General features: G+C 44.7%; 1 protein-coding gene across 1 annotated transcript; it reads right to left on the bottom strand.

Annotated features, from left to right (window-relative positions):
• Positions 1 to 3,367: 3,367 nt before the first annotated feature.
• Positions 3,368 to 19,146, bottom strand: ECRG4 (ECRG4 augurin precursor). Its single transcript, XM_055123335.1, has 4 exons — positions 19,017 to 19,146; positions 12,176 to 12,223; positions 9,278 to 9,435; positions 3,368 to 3,625 (listed from the first exon to the last, which is right to left on the bottom strand). The coding sequence occupies exons 1-4, from the start codon at positions 19,093 to 19,095 to the stop codon at positions 3,467 to 3,469; spliced, it is 444 nt and encodes a 147-aa protein (XP_054979310.1). The 5' UTR covers positions 19,096 to 19,146; the 3' UTR covers positions 3,368 to 3,466.
• Between the last annotated feature and the right edge of the window lie 952 nt (positions 19,147 to 20,098).

Genomic DNA, 20,098 nt, shown 5'->3' with positions numbered 1-20,098 from the left:
CCCAGCAAGCTACTGAGAGTATCTCGACCACACGGGTATAGCCTGGCAAGCTATGCGTGGTGTATTCGATATGCAGAAAAAAAAAACAGTAATGGGGGCTGGAGCGATAGCACAGCGGGTAGGGCGTTTGCCTTGCATGCAGCTGACCCGGGTTCTAATCCCAGCATCCCATATGGTTCCCTGAGCACCGCCAGGAGTAATTCCTGAGTGAAGAGCCAGGAGTAACCCCTGTGCATCGCCGGGTGTGACCCAAAAAAAACCAAAAAAAAAAAAAACAGTAACAAGTCTCACAATGGAGACGTTACTGGTGCCTGCTCAAGCAAATCGATGAGCAGTGGGATGACATTGATGATGACAGTGATGATGTGGTCAGGCTATATCCAGCATGGATGACATGGCTCCACCTCTGACAAGGTCTGTGCTTGGCTCTGCGATTTTCATCCAGCAGGAAACAGTGTGATCCTTGTTTCGGGGAGTACAGTTGGACCAAAAGAAAGCGGTCATTTAATAATTATTCACATGATAACTTTTTTCTCTCCCTTTTTGAATTCAGAAAATATCTAAGAGAATTGAATACAGGGAAGAAAGTTAAGAAAGTAGCCCAGATCATAGTAGAGGTCTGCTTAAACAGGGTTCCCAGCCCATGGCAATTTTTTTCAGGAAGGGGCTAGGTCACAGGCTGTATCAGAACCTGCAGTGCCAGGTGTGGCCCTGGTGGTCCCCAGCGGGTAATAATGTTAGCATCATTACCTTGATGCTAACAAGATGCACCACTGGCTGTAGCTTCTAGTTGCTGGCCCTGTTGATTGAGTATCACCAATTAAGATCTTGGGAATGGCTCTCAGGACTCCTTAGTACATTTTTTGGAGGAATCAAAAATTTTTTTAATTAAAAATAATAACAAAATTAAAGAGAAACTTGATTATTTTAGCAGCAGGGAACAATTTAAGCACATTTGGAAAAGAAAGAAGAAATAAGTTGAAATGTATGCACTTGAATTCCACAAAGAGAATGAGGAAGAAGCTTCATTCAAAGAATAATGTTTAGAATTTTCCACATGTGGTCAAAAGATGCCAGCCCTCCCACTAGAAAGCCCAAATGTCTGAATACACATTGATATAGATTATAATGGATCTACATGATCATTGCCTCTGTGTTTTATTTTCCCCATCATATAGACACAGCTTTATAGAACTGTACATAATGGTTGCACCTCACATATTGAATTCCCAAAAAGGAAAAAAAAACCCTATAATGATTATGTGGAAAAATATGGTGTAGAGATAACAAAGATGAGTACAGACAGCTGGAAAAGGCCCTGAATCTCAGAAAGGAATGACAAATGAGTAGTGAATTCTTAACATTGGAACATTCCTAAGTGGAACCATAAGACAGTATGTGGGTTTTTTCAAGGTGTTGATTAAATAACGCAACAAAAATTCTGTGCCAGGCAAAAATAAGGGGATGTGCCTAACTTGAGAGTTAACTCCAAGTGTCCTGCACTAAACAGTATTGCAGGATGTAATTCAAACAGGAAAATGCCCTCAGATGCCTGGTGTGAGTTACAAAGATGTAGACAAGACAGACTGGTAATAATTTAAGCAAGTTAATGACCATGAAACCGAGATCCTTAGGCTAGATTTGAAATATCAGCTCATAAATTGGGAGAGGAGGTTGGAGACTAACATATTGCTAGATCTTTGTATTGTTCACATGATAAATATGACTGTTAATGATCTATAACTACAGTTGCTTATATATTAAATATGTAAACACTTATAGAATAGACCCAACATATACCTTCAAGGGAAGTAATGCATAAAAGAATTAATAGTTAAATAAATAAAATTACCCTAATAAAACAAGAAGAAAAGAAAGGGGGTGGAGGGTGGAAACAAGGAAAGAAGGGAAAATTCAGGTTAAAAATGTGATGTCAGAATGAAAACCAAATTGCTAATCCCAGTAAGTCTCACTGAACTAAGTTGTCCCATCATAATGTAATTATTTATACCAAGCAGAAGTCACCTTTTACCTGTGTTTTGCTTTCTGTAGTTTCAGTTACGTATAGACAATGACCTGAAAGCATTCTATACAATAATATATTTCTAAATAAAGATCAGATGCATATAACTTCATTGCTGTATATTGTCAATGTACTACCTACTACTACTGTTGTTAATCTCTTACTATTGTTAAGTGATGATGTGGTCAGGCTTCATCCAGCATGGATGACATGGCTCCACCTCTGACAAGGTCTGTGCTTGGCTCTGATATGCACTCCTCCAGTGCATCCATAGAGTAGATGCTAAATAAAGATCACGTGGATTAAAACCACCATTAAAACCACTTGAAACTAGTTAGTTCTTGAGTGGGTCCTTGAGTTAGTGTATATAAAATTAGCATACAAAACTCATGTGCTTATGAAGTTTTAGCTCTTTATGTAACAGCTTCATAAGGTAGTTCTAAGTCCCCTGATGTCCTCCAGGCCTCACACTGGTGTCTTACTGGGTCTTAGGTGACCATCCTTGGCCTACACTAACCCCTCACTGGTTCTCATGTGACTGTTCTCTCACCAGGACTGTCCCCAGTGTCTGGGTGCATTGTCCTCTGATGTACTGGTGTGAGGTCTCAGGCCCTATAATTTGTCACTGGGCACTCAGACCTGCCAGTCCAGGCTTGTTGCCAGTTGTTTGTTTTTCATCCCTTTGACTCACTTTTATTTTCCTACCACATGCATGGACGAGAATTTCTGTCTCTGCAATGATATTGTGAGATTTTAATGTTGCATGCGGCCAACCAAGGTTCCATTCTCAGCATCCCACATGGTCCCTGAGCATTTCCAGGTTAATTTCTAAATGCAGAACCAGGAGTAACTCCTGAGCATTGAGGGTGTGATGCCCTCATAAGAATTAAAAATAAGTCTCAAAATATAGCTAAGATCTAATATAAATCAAAGGCCCTCAGACATAGGAAGAAATGAATAGAAATTTATGAAGCAGAGAAACATAAAAAAAGAAGAGATAGCAAAACTCAGTTTTCTTATGGGTTTCCTATTTTTGCGTTTAGTGTGGACTAATTTTCACATCCTGAAAAGTCCCGTTCAGTCCTAGCACTTTCCTGAACTAGGTAGTTCGACTATTTGGGTGACAGTGGAAAGAGGTTTCTCAGATGATGCTCCAACTTCAGAAGTGTCCAGGGAGTGAAAGTGCAGCAGTTTAATTGCATCCAAATAAATGTTGAGACCTTTCTTTTTAACAAAATGCTTTTATTGTTATTTTTAAATGGCATGCATTGTTGGGTTCCTGCATGGAATATCCAAAGGTACTTGTATTTTTTAACTCTTCCTTTCTGGTTACAGAAAGTAGGTAGAAAAGAGTGGCTGGAATGAAACAAACAGAAACCACTTGGTACAAGGCTTAAAGCAGAGGATTTCCGTGATTCTCATAGGCACTGTGGTAGTTGATGGCTAGTAGTCATCATAGTTGACGCTGGCTCCATGCCGAAAGCTGTGGGGATTCCGGGGGCCAATGGCAGCATCTTCATCATAGTGACGCTGGTAGTGATCATAGTAGTCACGTCCATTATGGCCACGGTGTTGCCAATAGGCCACATCTTCTTCAAATCTCTACCGGAGAAAGATGACAGAGAATTATCTTTGAAGGACACAATACACTCTCCCCACTCCCCTACCTCACACCTTATCTGTTACTTGTTTCTGTGAATTGTCTTTAAAGATTAGCACCCTGGGGTGCTAATCTTAACTACAAGATTGCTGTGCTCAGAAACCAATCCAGCCAGTTAAACAATAAAAATCAAAGCTATTTTCTCCAAAAGGAGTACAATGCACTCTGTGGCTGGAAAACTTCTGTCATGTGAGTTCTAAACAGAAACTCAGATTAAATTTCTTGTCCTGTTCTGTATGGGGTCCACTCCAGTGCATCCATAGAGTAGATGCTAAATAAAGATCACGTGGATTAAAACCACCACTTAAAAGGCTTATTTCGGCCGTGGAGACTTCTGTGTTGTTGCTTAGTGTTCCACAAACACTCAAAACAGAGCCAGGCCTGCAGCTGGGCACTGGGTGGACTCAGCAAACACATCAGATTCCTTGCCTTGAGAAACCTGGAGTTTCCAAAAGACACGATGAGATCAGATAGTCACTTCTACTGAAAGGGAGGGAGGAGAAAGACGGAAGGTGAAAAGTGAGTAGAGAATGACTAAAGTTTGTTTAGGTTTACAGCTCTGGCAGTTGGTCTGTTACAGCCAGTCACGCATCACTTAATGATGGAGAAAGTGCTGAGAAATATGTCACTAGGTGACACACTCATCATTGTGTGAACATCGAAGTGTGTATTTTCACACACCTAGATGAGGCAGCCTGTACAGACCTACACTTTCTGGAGGAACTGCCATTGTCTCTGTGCCTCTGCTTTGACTCGTGCGACAGAAACCACTTTTAAAGGAGAATCTCATTTTCTCTTGTTGGGTGAAGAAGGTACAGGAATAGTTGCATCAGGACTCATGCAGGTCAATCATTCAGCATGTGATTTAATGTGAGGATAAAAAGGGGAGCAGAGAAAGATGCCTGCAGAGCTTGGAACAAGTCCCAAAGCTTGAGTTTCAGAACTGGTTTTCTCAAAATATGGCCTGAATACCTCTCCAGCACACACCCCCACCCCGACCCCGCCACGGAAATCACTAGAGGCTCTGAAAAGCAGATTCTGGGCACTACTCCACACATCCTAGAGAAACGTCCTGGGTCACAGGAGCTGTATTTTTTTATTGTCAGAAGGATGCCAGTGGACACTAACATCTGAGAACCACAAGACTAGTCTCGCTCAGTGATGTTTCTGTCACTTTAAGGACAAAGAGCAGGTCTGCCCTGGCTTCAGAGAAGGGGTGCTTTGCTTCCTGACCCAATTTGCTCAGTCTGGGGGTTGGTCATTTTCTGTGTCCTCCTAAGGTCTCAGTCTTGGATTTTCTCAAATTACTGCATTGTTTTCCCAGAATGCAAAAATTTTCTTCCTTGGTTTCCTCATTTTATAATATTGCTTATAATCTTGTTTTAAATTTTGGCCTAAATATATTTTTATGTAAATTTTAAAGTTTTATGACTACAGAAATAATGCAGATTCAGGTTGGAGAGATAGTATAGCTGGTAGGAAGCTTGTCTTGCATGTGGCAACACCCAGCACTCCATATGGTCTCCCAAGTCTGCCTGGAATGATTCCTAAATGTAGAACCAGGAGTAAACCCTGAGTGCCACTGGATGTGAACCAAAAACCAAGAAAGAAAGAAGGAGAGAAAGGAAAGGAAGAAAGGAAGAAAGAAAGAAAGAAAGAAAGAAAGAAAGAAAGAAAGAAAGAAAGAAAGAAAGAAAGAAAGAAAGAAAGAAAGAAAGAAAGAGAGAGAGAGAGGAAGGGAGGGAGGGAGGGAGGGAAGGAGGAAGGGAGAAAGGGAGGAAGGAAGGAAGGAAGGAAGGAAGGAAGGAAGGAAGGAAGGGAGGGAAGGAAAGAAAGAAAAGGAAAGGAAGAAAGAAAGAAAGAAAGAAAGAAGAAGAGAGAGAGAGAGAGAGAAAGAAAGAAAGAAAGAAAGAAAGAAAGAAAGAAAGAAAGAAAGAAAGAAAGAAAGAAAGAAAGAAAGAAAGAAAGAAAGAAAGAAAGAAAGAAAGGAAGGAAGGAAGGGGAGAAAGAAAGAGAAGGAAGGAAGGAAGGGAGGAAGGAAGGAAGGAGAGAAAGAAAGAGAAGAAAGGAAGGAAGGAGGGAGGGAGGAGGAAGGAAGGAAAGAAAAAGGAAGAAAGAAAGAAAGAACAAAAGAAAGAAAGAACAAAAGAAAGAAAGAAAGAAAGAAAGAAAGAAAGAAAGAAAGAAAGAAAGAAAGAAAGAAAGAAAGAAAGAAAGAAAGAAAGAAAGAAAGAAAGAAAGAAAGAAAGAAAGAAAGAAGAAGGGAGAGAGGGAGGGAAGGAGGGGGGAGGGAAGGAGGAAGGGAGGAAGGAAGGGAGGAAGGAAGGAGAGAAAGAAAGAGAAGGAAGGAAGGAAGGAAGGAAGGAAGGAAGGAAGGAAGGAAGGAAGGAAGGGAGGGAGGGAGGGAGGGAGGGAGGGAGGAAGGAGAGAAAGAAAGAGAAGAAAGGAAGGAAGGAGGGAGGGAGGGAGGGAGGAGGGAAGGAAGGAAAGAAAGAAAAAGGAAGAAAGAAAGAAAGAAAGAAAGAAAGAAAGAAAGAAAGAAAGAAGAAAGAAAGAAAGAAAGAAAGAAAGAAAGAAAGAAAGAAAGAAAGAAAGAAAGAAAGAAGAAGGGAGAGAGGGAGGGAAGGAGGGGGGAGGGAAGGAGGAAGGGAGGAAGGAAGGGAGGAAGGAAGGAGAGAAAGAAAGAGAAGGAAGGAAGGAAGGAAGGAAGGAAGGAAGGAAGGAAGGAAGGAAGGAAGGAAGGAAGGAAGGAAGGAAGGAAGGGAGGAAGGGAGGGAGGGAGGGAGGGAGGGAGGGAGGGAGGGAGAAAAAGAAAGGAAGAAAGAAAGGAAGGAAGGAAGGAAGGAAGGAAGAAAGAAAGGAAGAGAAAGAAGAAAGAGAAAGAAGAAAGAAAAAGAAAGAAAGAAAGAAAGAAAGAAAGAAAGAAAGAAAGAAAGAAAGAAAGAAAGAAAGAAAGAAAGAAAGAGAAAGAAAGAGGTAAGAGGCATAAAGGAAGGAAGGGAAGGAGGGAAATAATGCAGATTTTAATTTAAAAAACTATATGTATGAAGGGTACAAAGAAAAGTAGGTCATAATTCTATACCAAAGATAAACACTACTTATGTTTTGATGTACTTCCTTCTAGGATTTTCAATGGCTATTTTTTATAGTCTTATTGGATGCATTATTTTATTTTTAACACCAGGCATTATTGCAGCTATTTTCCATAATTAATACTTTACACCCATTTTCATGAACTCTAATTACTGGCTATAAAATAAATGCAGATTATTAAAGGTTAACAGAATACTTTCATCTATCATTTTAAGTATTAATGAGAATGGTAGATGCTTGCTGGCATGAACATTTGAAAAAAATGGTGCTCTCATACCTGACTTAAGGATAATGGAATTTGACAATATTTAAAGATTATTCAATGTGATACTGCTTTTTGTCCCAGAAATTCCCTTGGGCAGAATATAATACAAAGGAACCAAGTATACACAAAGGTGAAAATAATAGCACTATCATTGGTTGTGAATATTAAATAAATTCACTCATATGAAGTAAGTTCAAGAATCAGCCTGGCACAGTTTGGTTAACTATTTGTAAAACACCAAAAGGATATATTAGGGGATGACCAATAATTCTAATCACTGGGGCTAGAAGGAAACGATGATACAGGTACCTGATTGCTTTTTATGTGGTCATTAAAAGCATTTTTAAGGTAGAACTGTGGGCAAGGTGATTTGCCTCGCATAGGGTTGAGTGGGGTGTGATCCTTGGCATAAGATATGGTCCCCTGAGCCCCTCCAGGAGTGAACCCTGAACACAGAATCAGGAGTAGGCCTTGAGCACTGCTTTAACATGTTTTTATTTATTTATCTATTTGTTTGTTTATTTATTTATTTCTGCTTTTTGGGTCACACCCGGCAATGCACAGAGGTTACTCCTTGCTCTGCACTCAGGAATAACTCCTGGAGTTGCTCGGGGGACCATGTAGGATGCTGGGAATCGAACCCGGGTCGGCCACGTGCAAGGCAAATGCCCTCCCCGTGGTGCTATTGCTCAGTCCCTAACATGTTTTTAAAGAAAATTTTTCATTGCAATTTAAATACACACTCTTTGTAATGTGAGTCATGGGACCATTTGGAAAAACACTCTCAGCTGCCTCAATGAGAGATGTCTTCCTTTTTTTTTTTTTTTTTGCTTTTTGAGTCACACCCGGCGATGCACAGGGGTTACTCCTGGTTCTACACTCAGAAATTACTCCTGGCGGTGCTCAGGGGACCATATGGGATGCTGGGATTCGAACCCGGGTCGGCCGCGTGCAAGGCAAACGCCCTACCCGCTGTGCTATCCGCTCCAGCCCCAAGATGTCTTCCTTTACCCAAATCCTGGTTTGGGCCAGCTGTGTTCCTGCCGTGTCTCACAGAGCCCTAAGTGTAGCTTGTGCCCACCTGCACGCTCAATCCTACTGCAGAAGCCAGTTCCTTTTGCTGTGTCCAATCTGTGCCAGCTCCCCACTAGGGTGTCTGTGATCATGAACTTTCTGTTCCCTTAGTCAATTCAGTGAGGCACTGTTGTTGCATTGTTGTCCTGTTGTTCATCAATTTGTTTGAGCAGGCACCAGTAACGTCTCCATTGTGAGACTTGTTGTTACTGTTTTTGGCATGTTGAATACGCCATGGGTAGCTTGCCAGGCTCTGCCATGTGGGTGGGATACTCTCTGTAGCTTGCCGGACTCTCTGAGAGGAGTGGAGGAATCGACCAGGGTTGGCTGTGTGCAAGGCAAAGGCCCTATCCGCTGTGCTATAGCTCCAGCCCATCTAAGCAAAGAGGAAGTTTAAAATACAAATAGAAAAATTGCAAGCAACAGAATTAAAACAGTAATTTAAAAAGTCCCCAAGAAAAGAAGTCTGGTTCAGATTAGTTAGCTGGTGAAATTCTACCAAATCCTTAAAAATTACTTACTACCTATAAGCTATTCCAAAACATTAAAGACTCAGAAACTTCCCAAATATCTTTGTTGATATGGTATGCTACATTAATTGATTTGCATATTGAATTCAGTGAGGATTTTTAATTAATTCAGTTAGGCTACCTAGACACCAGAATTGAGCCAGCTTTCTGTGTGAAACACACTGGCACCTCTTACCTTCTCCAACATTTGCAAAATACCTGTCTAAAAGTCACATTCCATCTCTGTTTTGTTTTTCCTTTTGGGTCTCATCCAGCGATGCTCAGGGGTTACTCCTGGCTCTGCACTCAGGAATTACTCCTGGCAGTGCTCAGGGGACCATATGGGATGCTGGGAATCGAACCTGGATCGGCTGCGTGCAAGGCAAAAGCCCTACCCACTGTGCTATTGCTCCAGCCCCCACATCCCATCTCTTGCCGTATTCCTCAAGGATCTTTGCAGCCCTCTTTGGTTCAGAAATTTTGAGGAGATGAAGTATAGTGAGCCATCTTACAGACAAGAGACTGTGGTGTCTGGGCTGGCACAGGGCCTGATCCTGTGATTCCTCCTGCTGGGGTGAATGCAGAAGCTGGGCCCTGGACCCGCTTTCCCCAGGGAGCTGCTAGGCCAGGCTCCAGCAGGAGTGCACACCTACCGCTTCGTCGAAGCCCATGTACAGGAACTGCTGGTACCACTGCTGGACTTCAGGCCGGGTCCGGTCCCACAGCTGCCGCTTCTGGCGGGTCAGACTGCCGAGGAAATCTTTGGCTTCGTTCTCTTCCACGGCCACTTGAGCTGCAGTTGGTGCAGGAACTGCAAGGATGAATTGAGCACCCCCAAAAGGGATGCAGCAGAACACCAGGTGAACTCCTTAAGGTCACTGGTCACTTGAAACCTCGTGCATCATAAAGGTCTCCAGTCAAAAGAGGTAACAGGATGTCTGGAGGTGGCGGCTGATAGAAGCAGATAAGAGGAAGCCCTAAGCCAGGCAACGCTCTTTGCACCCTCACTTATGCACAGACAGACGATAGGACAGCTGAGATCTCACCCAGATGCATGTGACTGAGTCCAGCGACTAAGGGAAGCGTAGGGGACAGGGAACTAGTTACAGTGAAAGATTACAGAACAGCAAGCCAGAGTCACAGGTGATAGGGTTCAGCTGCAGATTTCAGACATTCTCTGGAATAAGTACACTGGATAGAGAAGACATAGAGGCAAGACCCAGGTCTTTACACAGCAGGGAGGCAGCAGGCACAGAGACAGGACCTCGAACATCATACTCTGGGCCAGGCATCAGGGGACAGGATGAGTGACATGGTACATGGTGACAAAAGGAGGCCTGGAAAGTGGGGAGACAGCCAGACCTGTCTACTTAAACTGGATGATGTATTTTAACCTCTTTTTTTTTTGGCTTTTACTTTTTTATTTATTATTATTTTTTAATTTATTCTTTTATTGAATCACCATGTGGAAAGTTACAAAGCTTTCAGGGTTAAGTCCCAGTTATACAATGCTCGAACACCCATCCCTGCACCAGTGCACATATTCCACCACCAAGAATCACAGTATACCTCCCCTTCCCCCCCCCCAGTACTTTAACTTCTTAAGCTTCTGAGTTTTATCTGCAAATCTTTCACAGGTTTCTCAAGCAGAGGATAAATAAATCTAGCTTTGTGCAAACATCGAAGTACAAGGAATGTTCTCTCTCCTCCTTGGGGAAGTCACTCTTCTATCTCCTACCCTCCAGCCACCCCTATGCATAAAGTGTTTGAGCCTCGACCACATTCTCATATGGGGTGTTTATCATCATCCTTGCATGTCCCTTGGCAAGTAAGTGTTCCTGTTGAGGTATAGATGGATAAAGGGGCACAGGCTTATCTTTTAGGGCATAGGGGAGAAACAAAGTTCAGATCCACCCCCACAGCAACTCACCAGGCCTCCCCACCCCGGCACCCTGCAGAGTTAGTGCTTCACCCGTTGGGCTCTGCTTTTAGGATCCAGGCATGCCTATAGCTTGCACAGGATGTGTGCTCAGGGCACATGCAAACAAGAGAGAGCTGTGCTCGCCTGAGAAGCAAGGGAGAGCCGAGATGCTGAGCCCCAAGTGGGCCAGGAGCAAGGCCAACCTGGTGGTAGGGCAGTGCCCGAGTCCCTTAGTTGTGCTGCTAGAATACTCAGTACCACCCTGGGCCACCTCCCCGGAATTCAGACTGTTCACTAGTGGCCTAGTGAGTTCTTTGAGGGGCCAACCCTGGCTCTGACGTGGCTTCTGATGGCTACTGCAAAGGTGTCACTTCAGGTGACAGTGCTGGTGGGAAGCTGATGAGCTGATACTGAGTCGACAGGCAGTATCCCGGAGATACTGTCAAGGCTGTGTGGCCAACAGAGGCGCAGATCCTTGGGGTTGCTTGGTCACTTGGACATGCCTTCGTGGGTCAGTTTGTATGCCTCTTGTTCATCTGGGTGTCACCCTCTGGCCCATACCAGGGTCTGGACACAGTGGAGCGGCCTGAATCAGAGCTGTCAGCAGACACCTGTCAAAGGCCCCACCTTTGTAGGGCAGCCCTGTGAGGGCAGTGGTCACCCCGATGCCCAACACAGGTGGGGCCCCTCTGAGGTGCCTCAGACACTAGAGTGACCTAGGGCCTAGAAATGCTGGGAATGTGTTGGAAACTCCCCCGGTATTCCCTACTTCCAAGTGAGCTGCATGACTCCAGCATGTATGTATGCATACATGTATGTATGTGTGTGTGTGTGTTTGTGTTGAGATGGTGGGGGGGTTCTGAGAGCTATCTGGGAAGAATGTGAAGACTAATGGCCAAAAAGTGGTCCTTACTGGGGAGCAGATTTCATCTACCAGACCCACATTTCGTGAGAAGGGAGAAGGGTGTGATCCCATCAGTAGTGTGGTCCTATTTAATTCCTAAAGGACACAGACTTTTAAACTTTACAGATAAGGATGATTACTGCCAGGGATACAGCAGTTGCAAGGCCATAGGATTGGTGTGACCAACCATGTCTTGTCACAGTGCACCTAGGTGCAGCTCCTAGCAGATCTGCTGTCATGATATTGCACAGGTATGGGCCACCCGGCTCTCAGGAGGATCTTTACAACTGGTGTTAGTAACCAGTCTTCTGTTTAAGCTTCCCACTAGCTAATGGAATGAAAGTGCCAAAAGGTGATTCTGTACGTTCCCCACTACTGTGATATCTAGATAGAGAATGTTCTCTTTTTGAGATTTGCTCACAAAAGAGGGTCATGGTTCTGAAAAAAAGCAGCACTCACTCAGCACTGCAACACTGTTCTTTTGTTTGAGGCACACTGACAGTTCTCAGAAAAATCACCTTCAAATGCTTACTGGCAAGAATATTTATTTACCTGATACAATGCCAAACCATACAGCCACAGAAAATGCCCTTCAGAATTGCTAACCTTTTAAGGAATAAACACTTTCTTTTTTTCTAAATACAAGACTCCGGTGAGTACCTTCAACATGGTCCTTTCATGTCTGCACTTAGGGAGGCAACCCTTATGCGTTTGGAGCATACTTACCTTCCCGTTTTTGAAGCATCAACCGGAGTTTATTTCCACTTATGCTATCTAAAGAAACAAAAATGGAAATCAGTTCATCAGTGTTTGAGTGTCATTGTGCTTTCTTAATTCTCAAATGCAAATATGTGAGAGTTGGAACAAAAATCACTGCCTCTTGATGTGGCGACCTGATGATATTCATGTCCTGAATTTTAGCTGCATTCCTGATTACCTGGGAAAAACCATTAAGGCAACACAGAGCTAGAACTGATGACAATGACCAAGGTGATTAAGGGTCTTTTGAGCTACTCCCTAGGTGAAGGAGCATTGCTTTCTTTGCCTTGGGCCTTACTCTTACTCTGACAGCAGTCTGTAGGTCCTCAGAATTCACTTTCAGTGCTTACTGGATAAAATGTGCCCCCTATCAAGTTCAGGACCACTTGAAACTTCCTAATGTGAAGTTATTTGGAAATCAATCCTTTTCTGACCGAATTATTAAGGATCTCTGGTCATGGGATTCAAAGTCTGATTTACCTGATCTCCCTTTTAAGGAAGAGGGAGATAATAGGTAGCAGGCACCTACGTGTTGATAAATTCAGGCAGAATGGGACTTGTGCAGCCACAAGTCAATGAAGATGCTTTAGTCCTCTAGAAATTCAGCTCAGATGTGTTGCTTGGCCTTTTCATCTTTAAGGGGCACTATTTGTCCCACTGTCACTATTGACTTTTTAAAAAATTTTTATTAGTAAATCACTGTGGGGTACAGTAACAAACTTATGAACTTTCATGTTTCTATTTGGTTTACATCCCTCCACCAATGCCCATTTTCCACCACCAATGGTCCCAGCATCCCTCCCACCACCCCCACCCCAATCCCCAACACCCCACCCTGCCTCTGTGGCAGGGCATTCCCTTTTGTTCTCTCTCCTGTTGGATGTTGTAGTTTGCAGTAGAGGTATTGAGTGGCCATCATGGTTGGTCTATAGTCCACTTTTGGTATGCGGCTTTCAACCCGAGTGGGTCCTCCCAATATTCTCTACTAGGTGTTCCCTTCTCTGTCTCTGCTGCCTTTTCCCCCAGCATGTGAGGCCAGTTTTCAATCTGTGAGGCAGACCTCCTGGTTTTAATCTCTACTACTCTTGGGTGTTAGTGTCTCATTCTGCTACTTTATATTCCACATACGAGTGCGATCTTTCTATGTCTGTCTCTTTCTGACTCATTTCACTCAACATGATACTCTCCATGTTGATCCACTTATAGGCAAATTTCATGACTTCATCTTTTCAACAGTTGCATAGTATTCCATTGTGTAGATGTACCAAAGTTTCTTTAACCAGTTATCTGTTTTGGGGCACTCATTTTTTCCCCAGATTTTGGCTATTGTAAATAGTGCTGCAATGAACACAGAAATGCAGATGTCATTTCTACTATACCTTTCTGCCTCTCTGGGGTATATTCCCAGGAGTTGTATTGCTGGGTCAAATGGAAGCTTAATTTCTAGTTTTTTGAGAATCGTCCATATTGTTTTCCAAAGGGCTGAACCAGTCGGCATTCCCACCACAGTGAAGGAGAGTCCCTTTCTCCCCACATCCATGCCAACACCGGCTATTTTTGTTTTTTTTGGATGTGGGCCAGTCTCGTGGTGTGAGATGATATCTCATTGTTGTTTTGATCTGCATCTCCCTGATGATTAGTGATGTAGAGCATTTTCTCATGTGCCTCCCTCTCAACCATTCGGATTTCCTCTTTGGGAAAGTTTCTGTTCATCTCGTCACCCCATTTTTTGATCGGGTTGGCAGTTTTCTTCTTGTGGAGTATTGACTTATTTTTTAATGCCCAAAATGTTTCTAATCAGCCCCCAAATGCTAGTATAAGAAGATTCATTTGTCTCCTCACCTATTGAACTTGTTTGAGGGCGTCTAGATCCTCTGATCCTTACCTGTTACCTATAGGCACAACGTTTATCTGTGAAAGATGCCTGAGAGCCCCCCTAGGAACCTTAATTGAGCCTCTTAAGCATCGGTGGATTGAAAAAAACAGAGTCTGGCTCCAAGACAGAGATGATCTCTGAAGGTCCAGAACCTCCCCAAATCTGCAACCCTAGTTTTCTGGGAACAGGTGCCATAGCTTTGGCACCTCTCCCCAAAGTGTCTAGGATCAAAATCAGATGAAGAACCCCGCTTGAAGAATTTACTATGCAGAGGGAATAGAATACATCTGAAGTGAATGGTCACACTTGGGCTACCGTTGCTGTCACTGTATGTCACTTGCAGGAGTGTTAGTTCATCATGTCCAGAGTTCACAAATGTGAGCTTGAATGCCTCAGGTTCCAGTCAGTCGGTACTCTTGCACTCACACACAGTCACCTCACTGATGAGCTTCCTGTGTGCACTGATGGAGGGCCCGAAACATCCTCCAGCCTGGCTTGGGGCTCTCCCTGGGATCACAGTTAAAGTTTGTGGGGAGCTCTCCCACTTTCTATCCAAAGACTCATGCAGAGAGTGGGTGAAAGTATTAGTGTAGTGGGCACACAGACGGGGGGGGGAAGCCATGATTTTTGTTTTATATACACTTGTCAGTCTATTAAGTTTTATGACTGTTGTCAAACAGTTAAAGGGACTCTTGGGCCAGAGCAATAGTATAGTGTGTAGGGCACTTACCTTGTAAGCATTTAACCTGGGTTCAATCCCTGACACTGCATATTATCCCCCAAGCCCTGCCCCCCACCCCAAAGTGATCCTTGTTGTGAGCTATGAGCACACAACAAGGAGTAAGCCTCTGAGCACCTCCAGGTATGGCCTTCAGCCAAACACAAAAAGAATAAGGAGAGCCACTGGAGGGAGAATGATCCTTGGAGGGGAGAAATTGTAATCCCTAAAACTGTCTCTAGGTCAACATTGCTATCATTGAGCAATAGCATCTGTGATTTTCAATTGCAGGCAAAAAGGAGAGCCACTTGCACAAAGGAGATTGGGCTTCTCTGCTCAGCACAGCCTTGTTCAGGCCAGCCCTCTCCCATTTTCTTTCCAAGAGCTTACTTTCAGAAGGTTACAGAAAAAAAAAAACCAAGAATTTAAAGCCAGAGAAGCATCCAGAAATACAAGAACCAAACGAGTCAAATGGGAAAGACAAAAGGAAAGAAAGAAAGAAAGAAAGAAAGAAAGAAAGAAAGAAAGAAAGAAAAGAAAGAAAGAAAGAAAGAAAGAAAGAAAGAAAGAAAGAAAGAAGGGAAGGAAGGAAGGAAGGAAGGAAGGAAGAAAGAAAGAAAGAAAGAAAGAAAGAAAGAAAGAAAGAAAGAAAGAAAGAAAGGAAGGAAGGAAGGAAGGAAGGAAGGAAGGAAGGAAGGAAGGAAGAAAGAAAGAAAGAAAGAAAGAAAGAAAGAAAGAAAGAAAGAAAGAAAGAAAGAAAGAGAGAAAGGAAGGAAGGAAGGAAGGAAGGAAGGAAGGAAGAAAGAAAGAAAGAAAGAAAGAAAGAAAGAAAGAAAGAAAGAAAGAAAGAAAGAAAGAAAGAAAGAAAGAAAGAAAGAGAGAAAGGAAGGAAGGAAAAAGGAAGGAAGGAAGGGAGAGAGAAAAAGAAAGAAAGAGAGAAAGAAAGAAAGAAAGAAAGAAAGAAAGAAAGAAAGAAAGAAAGAAAGAAAGAAAGAAAGAAAGAAAGAAAGGAAAGAAGGAAGGAAGGAAGGGAAAGGAAGGAAGGGAGAGAGAAAAAGAGAGAAAGAAAGAAAGAAAAAGAAAGAAAGAAAGAAAGGAAGGAAGGAAGGAAGGAAGGAAGAAAGAAAGAAAGAAAGAAAGAAAGAAAGAAAGAAAGAAAGAAAGAAAGAAAGAAAGAAAGGAAGAAAGAAAGGAAGAGAGAGAGAGAAGAAGAAAAAGAAGAAGATGATGATCATGAAAAGCGCCTGCCAAACTGGCATGCAAGGGGTGGGGGTGGGTGATGGGCAGGAATCTGGGGACTCTGGTGCTGGAAATGTACAGTGGTGGATGGATGGGTGTTGGAATACTGTATGACTGGAATTCAATTATGAGTGGCTCTGTAATGTTCTAAAAAATACAACATTAAAAAAAATAAAGTGAAAGCTAGAATGTAAAAAATAAATAAATAAATAAATAAATAAAAATAAGTTTATACTTCAAAAAAATAAAATAAAATAAAGAAAGCTCTGAGAAGACTCACCACAGTGGAAAGATTGGCACTAATACTAGCATCCATTTATACCTTAACATATGTCAGTCGAACCTCTCACAGGGTTCCACACTCAGAATTAAGTAGCATTCCTCCATCTGCTTGCCTTCTGTAAAAGTGCTTAACGATGAATAAAATGTGGCCGGATGTTGAAATAGACATTGAATTTAGCATTTTCCATGAGTCTGCAATTTTTTTTTCAGCAAACGTCTGCCGCTACTGTTCCAAAAATTAGTCTCACCAGCTCTGCTACTGAAAAGCATGGGCAAGTCCTGAGTTATGCATGAGTAGTGTAGCCACTCTGCCAATAACTACTCACTGAACTATAAATATTAATACAGATAATTGGACAACACACTAACTTTGTGTGCAGGGGAAAATAAAGAACAAATAACTTGCTGTGGGTCTTTTTTTTTTTTTTTGCCATATTTTTCTTCTTTAACCTCTAAGTCACCACTCACTCTTCCTGGGCACTGGTAATAGGCACATCTGAATTATCATATGTCTTTACCTAACACTAGATCACCCAGCATATTCAGAACTGCAGAATGTCCTTCAACAAGTAGCAATAAGTGAACATTGAACACTTTTAGGTGTCCTAGAGTCAGCCTTAGGAATTGACACAGATGAAAAAAGTTTTACTTGCTGCCATAATCATTTTCTCACTGCAGCTGGGCTTGAATTATCTCCTATTATTTAGTTCTTGTATGAGCAAGATAAAATACAAGGCCCGAGAAAGACTTGCTTACTCTCAAGTCATACTGGCTGTATTGGAAGGTGTTCATTGAAATGAAGGGAACAAAGGAACAGAGAGAAAATATCATGTCTAGGCAACAACTAACTAGCCTTCTCTGGTTGTAAACTGGAACCACTAACCCTCCCGTTTGTGGAGAGGACGGTGCTATTTGGGCTGCAGACTTGAGCAAGCAGCATACAGACACTGAGCAATGCCCTTTGCCTTCCACTTGCACTAGTCTGTGCCTGGCCACTCCGCTGGGGAAAGCCCTGCTTCTGGAGGCTTGGACACTCCACTCCGTGCCTTCCACTCTGGGGTCCTTAGCAGATGTGAGGCTGCAATGCCTGTCTCTTGGAGCTGGACACCTCAAGGGCACTGAAGCCTGCAGCAGAACATTAGGAACCCGTGAAGAATCAAAGGGGAGGAAAAGAGAATTGCCCAGAGTGTTTCCTAATCTGCTTTGGAGGGGGGTGTACCCCCAAGCTCAGACCCTTAGATTTCTCTTCCTGAAGTGGATTCGTGAATGGCTTTGGGTTCACATCCACCAAACATTCAGGGTCTAGACTCTCACCAAAGCGTTTCATCTGGAAATGTGAATACGAGTGTATACTTCTATCACTGTAGTATTGTCATCCCATTGTTCATCGATTTGCTCGAGCGGGCACCAGTAATGTCTCCATTGGGAGACTTATTGTTACTGTTTTTGGCATATCGGACATGCCATGGGTAGTTTGCCAGGCTCTGCCGTGCAGGTGGGATACTCTCGGTCGCTTGCTGGGCTCTCCAAGAGGGGTGGAGGAATAGAACCCAGGTCGGCTGCGTGCAAGGCAAACGCCCTACCCACTGTGCTATCGCTCCAGCCTGTACAATTCTATAGGGAACAAAATCCAGAATTTGCAACCAACTTGTCCAAGATTCGTTAAAGTGGCCAAGTTTACCCATTTCTCCTTGAAAGGGCTTGCACTAGATAACCAGACACCATGCTCGATTTGTCCGCATAAAGCAGCAAAGGACAGTGAATAGCTGTGATAGCTGTGATTTCTTTCCTGTGATGTGGACTGGTTGTTTATTTGTTTGTTTGGGGGCCACACCATGACTCAGTCCTTTTGGGTCTGTACAGTGCCAGAGATCAAACCCTCAACCTCCTGCATGGAGAGCGTGATGACTCTGGCTCTGAAATTTGTTATGTTTATTTGTTTGTTTGGGGGGTCACACCCAGAGATGCTCAGGGTTTAATTCCCCCTGGCTCTTCCCTTAGGCATTACTCCAGGCAGTGCTCAGAGGTCGATATGGAATGCCCAGGATGGAACTCCAGACTGTTTTGTTTGTGTGGTTTGGTTTTTGAGCCACACATCACAGTTTTCAGGGTTTATTCCTGGCTCTGCACTCAGGAATTACTCCTGGTGGTGCTCAGGGGACTATTTGGAATGCCGGGGGACTCAGTTCAGTTAGAACGCGTGCAAGGCAAACACCCTACCTTCTGTACTGGCTCCAACCCCTCGTTTTGTTTTAACTTCTAACATTCATTACCAGTTATTACTCAATGCAGGCAGCTTTGCAGACGTGGAACGTGACCCCACGGGAGCCTACCTAGGATATTAGGTTGGGTTCCATTTGTCTCACCTGTCCTGGAAGGGACACTTGCCTAAAGCTCCCAATAAACCTTGGCTGGCACCTTCTGGGCCGTGAAGCAAAGCACTAAGTTTGCACATGCGAGGTCCTGGAATAGTGGATCCGATGGAAAAGGATAATTAAAAAGAAACATTAAAAACGATCTTTAGTCCCTTGCAACGCTCTGAAGCGTTTCTGTTGCCTGCTCCAGACCCTTGGCCCCGATTCTCGCCCAGGTTATCAAGCGCAAGACCCAAATCCCCCAGTGCCCCAGGCCCCTTGCGCCGGCTCGGGAGGGGTCCCCGCGCCCCTCCCCCGTGCCTTTTGTCCCCCACTCACCAGGGCCGAAGCCCAGCAGCAGGAGCAGCGCCAGCGCGGTGAGCGCCAGGCCGGGTCGCGCCGACCACAGGGAGAGCATGACTGTGCGGACCCAGGCACTCCCGCAGCGAACCGAGCCGACCGAGCGGTTCCCGACGTCTGCGCGCCGGGCTGGAGGCTGCGGAGCTAGGGGCGCCCCAACGGGGCGGGATCGGACGGGGGCACCCCGCCAAGGGACCGCCTCCGCGTCCCCCTCGCGGGCCGCTGCGCCACAGATGTTCCTGCCACACTGCAGGACGGGTGCTGGGGAGGGGCTGGGGCCTCCCCGGGGGCTGAGGCTGGGCGGCGTGCGGATGAGGGACCAGGGCAGGGGTGGGGGACACGGAGTAGGGCGGGAGTAGTGGCTGGGGCCGTGCCGGGGCCTGGGGCAGGGTCAGGAGCTGGTGAGGGGGCAGGGTCTGGAGTAGGGCTGGGGGCTAGGGCGGGGTAGGGGTGAGGGACTAGGGGAGGACTGGGGGTTGGGGCGGGGTGGAGGGGACAGGTTAAGGTTTGGGGGCTCTGTCGGAAGTTGGAGAAGTCGGGGCTGAGGGCTGTGTTCCTCCCCAAGCTCAGATCCCCAAGTTCCCCCTCCCGCCTGCCTGTCTGTCCGCCCCCCCCCCACCCCGCCCCACCTCCCTCTTCCCCTGCTAGCTCGCGCTGGTGGGGGGTTGAAAAGGGCCTCTGGAATTTCCTTCAGGCCCAGATGTCTTGGGCAGCCGTGTGTTTGGTGAGCTCCTGAAAGCCTCTACAGTGTGGGATTCCCAAAGCAGTCCAGGAATCCACCCCCCAACCCCACCCCAAAAAATGACTGGAAAATGAGAAAAGTTGCCCAGGGCCCAGAGACCAGAGCCACGTGGCCGTGGGTACTGTGCCTGTGCTCCCATGGCTGCACCGCTCTGTGGTCCAGGGCTCCGAGGGATGCAGGCAGGTAGACAGGGAAGGCCCTCGGCAATGAAACTTGGCTTAATGAAACTTCCCCGAGGAAGTGGATATGGATAAGACCTTGAGCAGCAATGGACCCCTCCCCACGAAGCAGCAATGGACCCCTCCCCACGAAGGAAATT

This window comes from Sorex araneus, chromosome X (assembly GCF_027595985.1).
Source record: "Sorex araneus isolate mSorAra2 chromosome X, mSorAra2.pri, whole genome shotgun sequence".
Lineage (NCBI taxonomy): Eukaryota > Metazoa > Chordata > Mammalia > Eulipotyphla > Soricidae > Sorex > Sorex araneus.
This window is presented reverse-complemented; position numbering and strand designations above follow the sequence as displayed.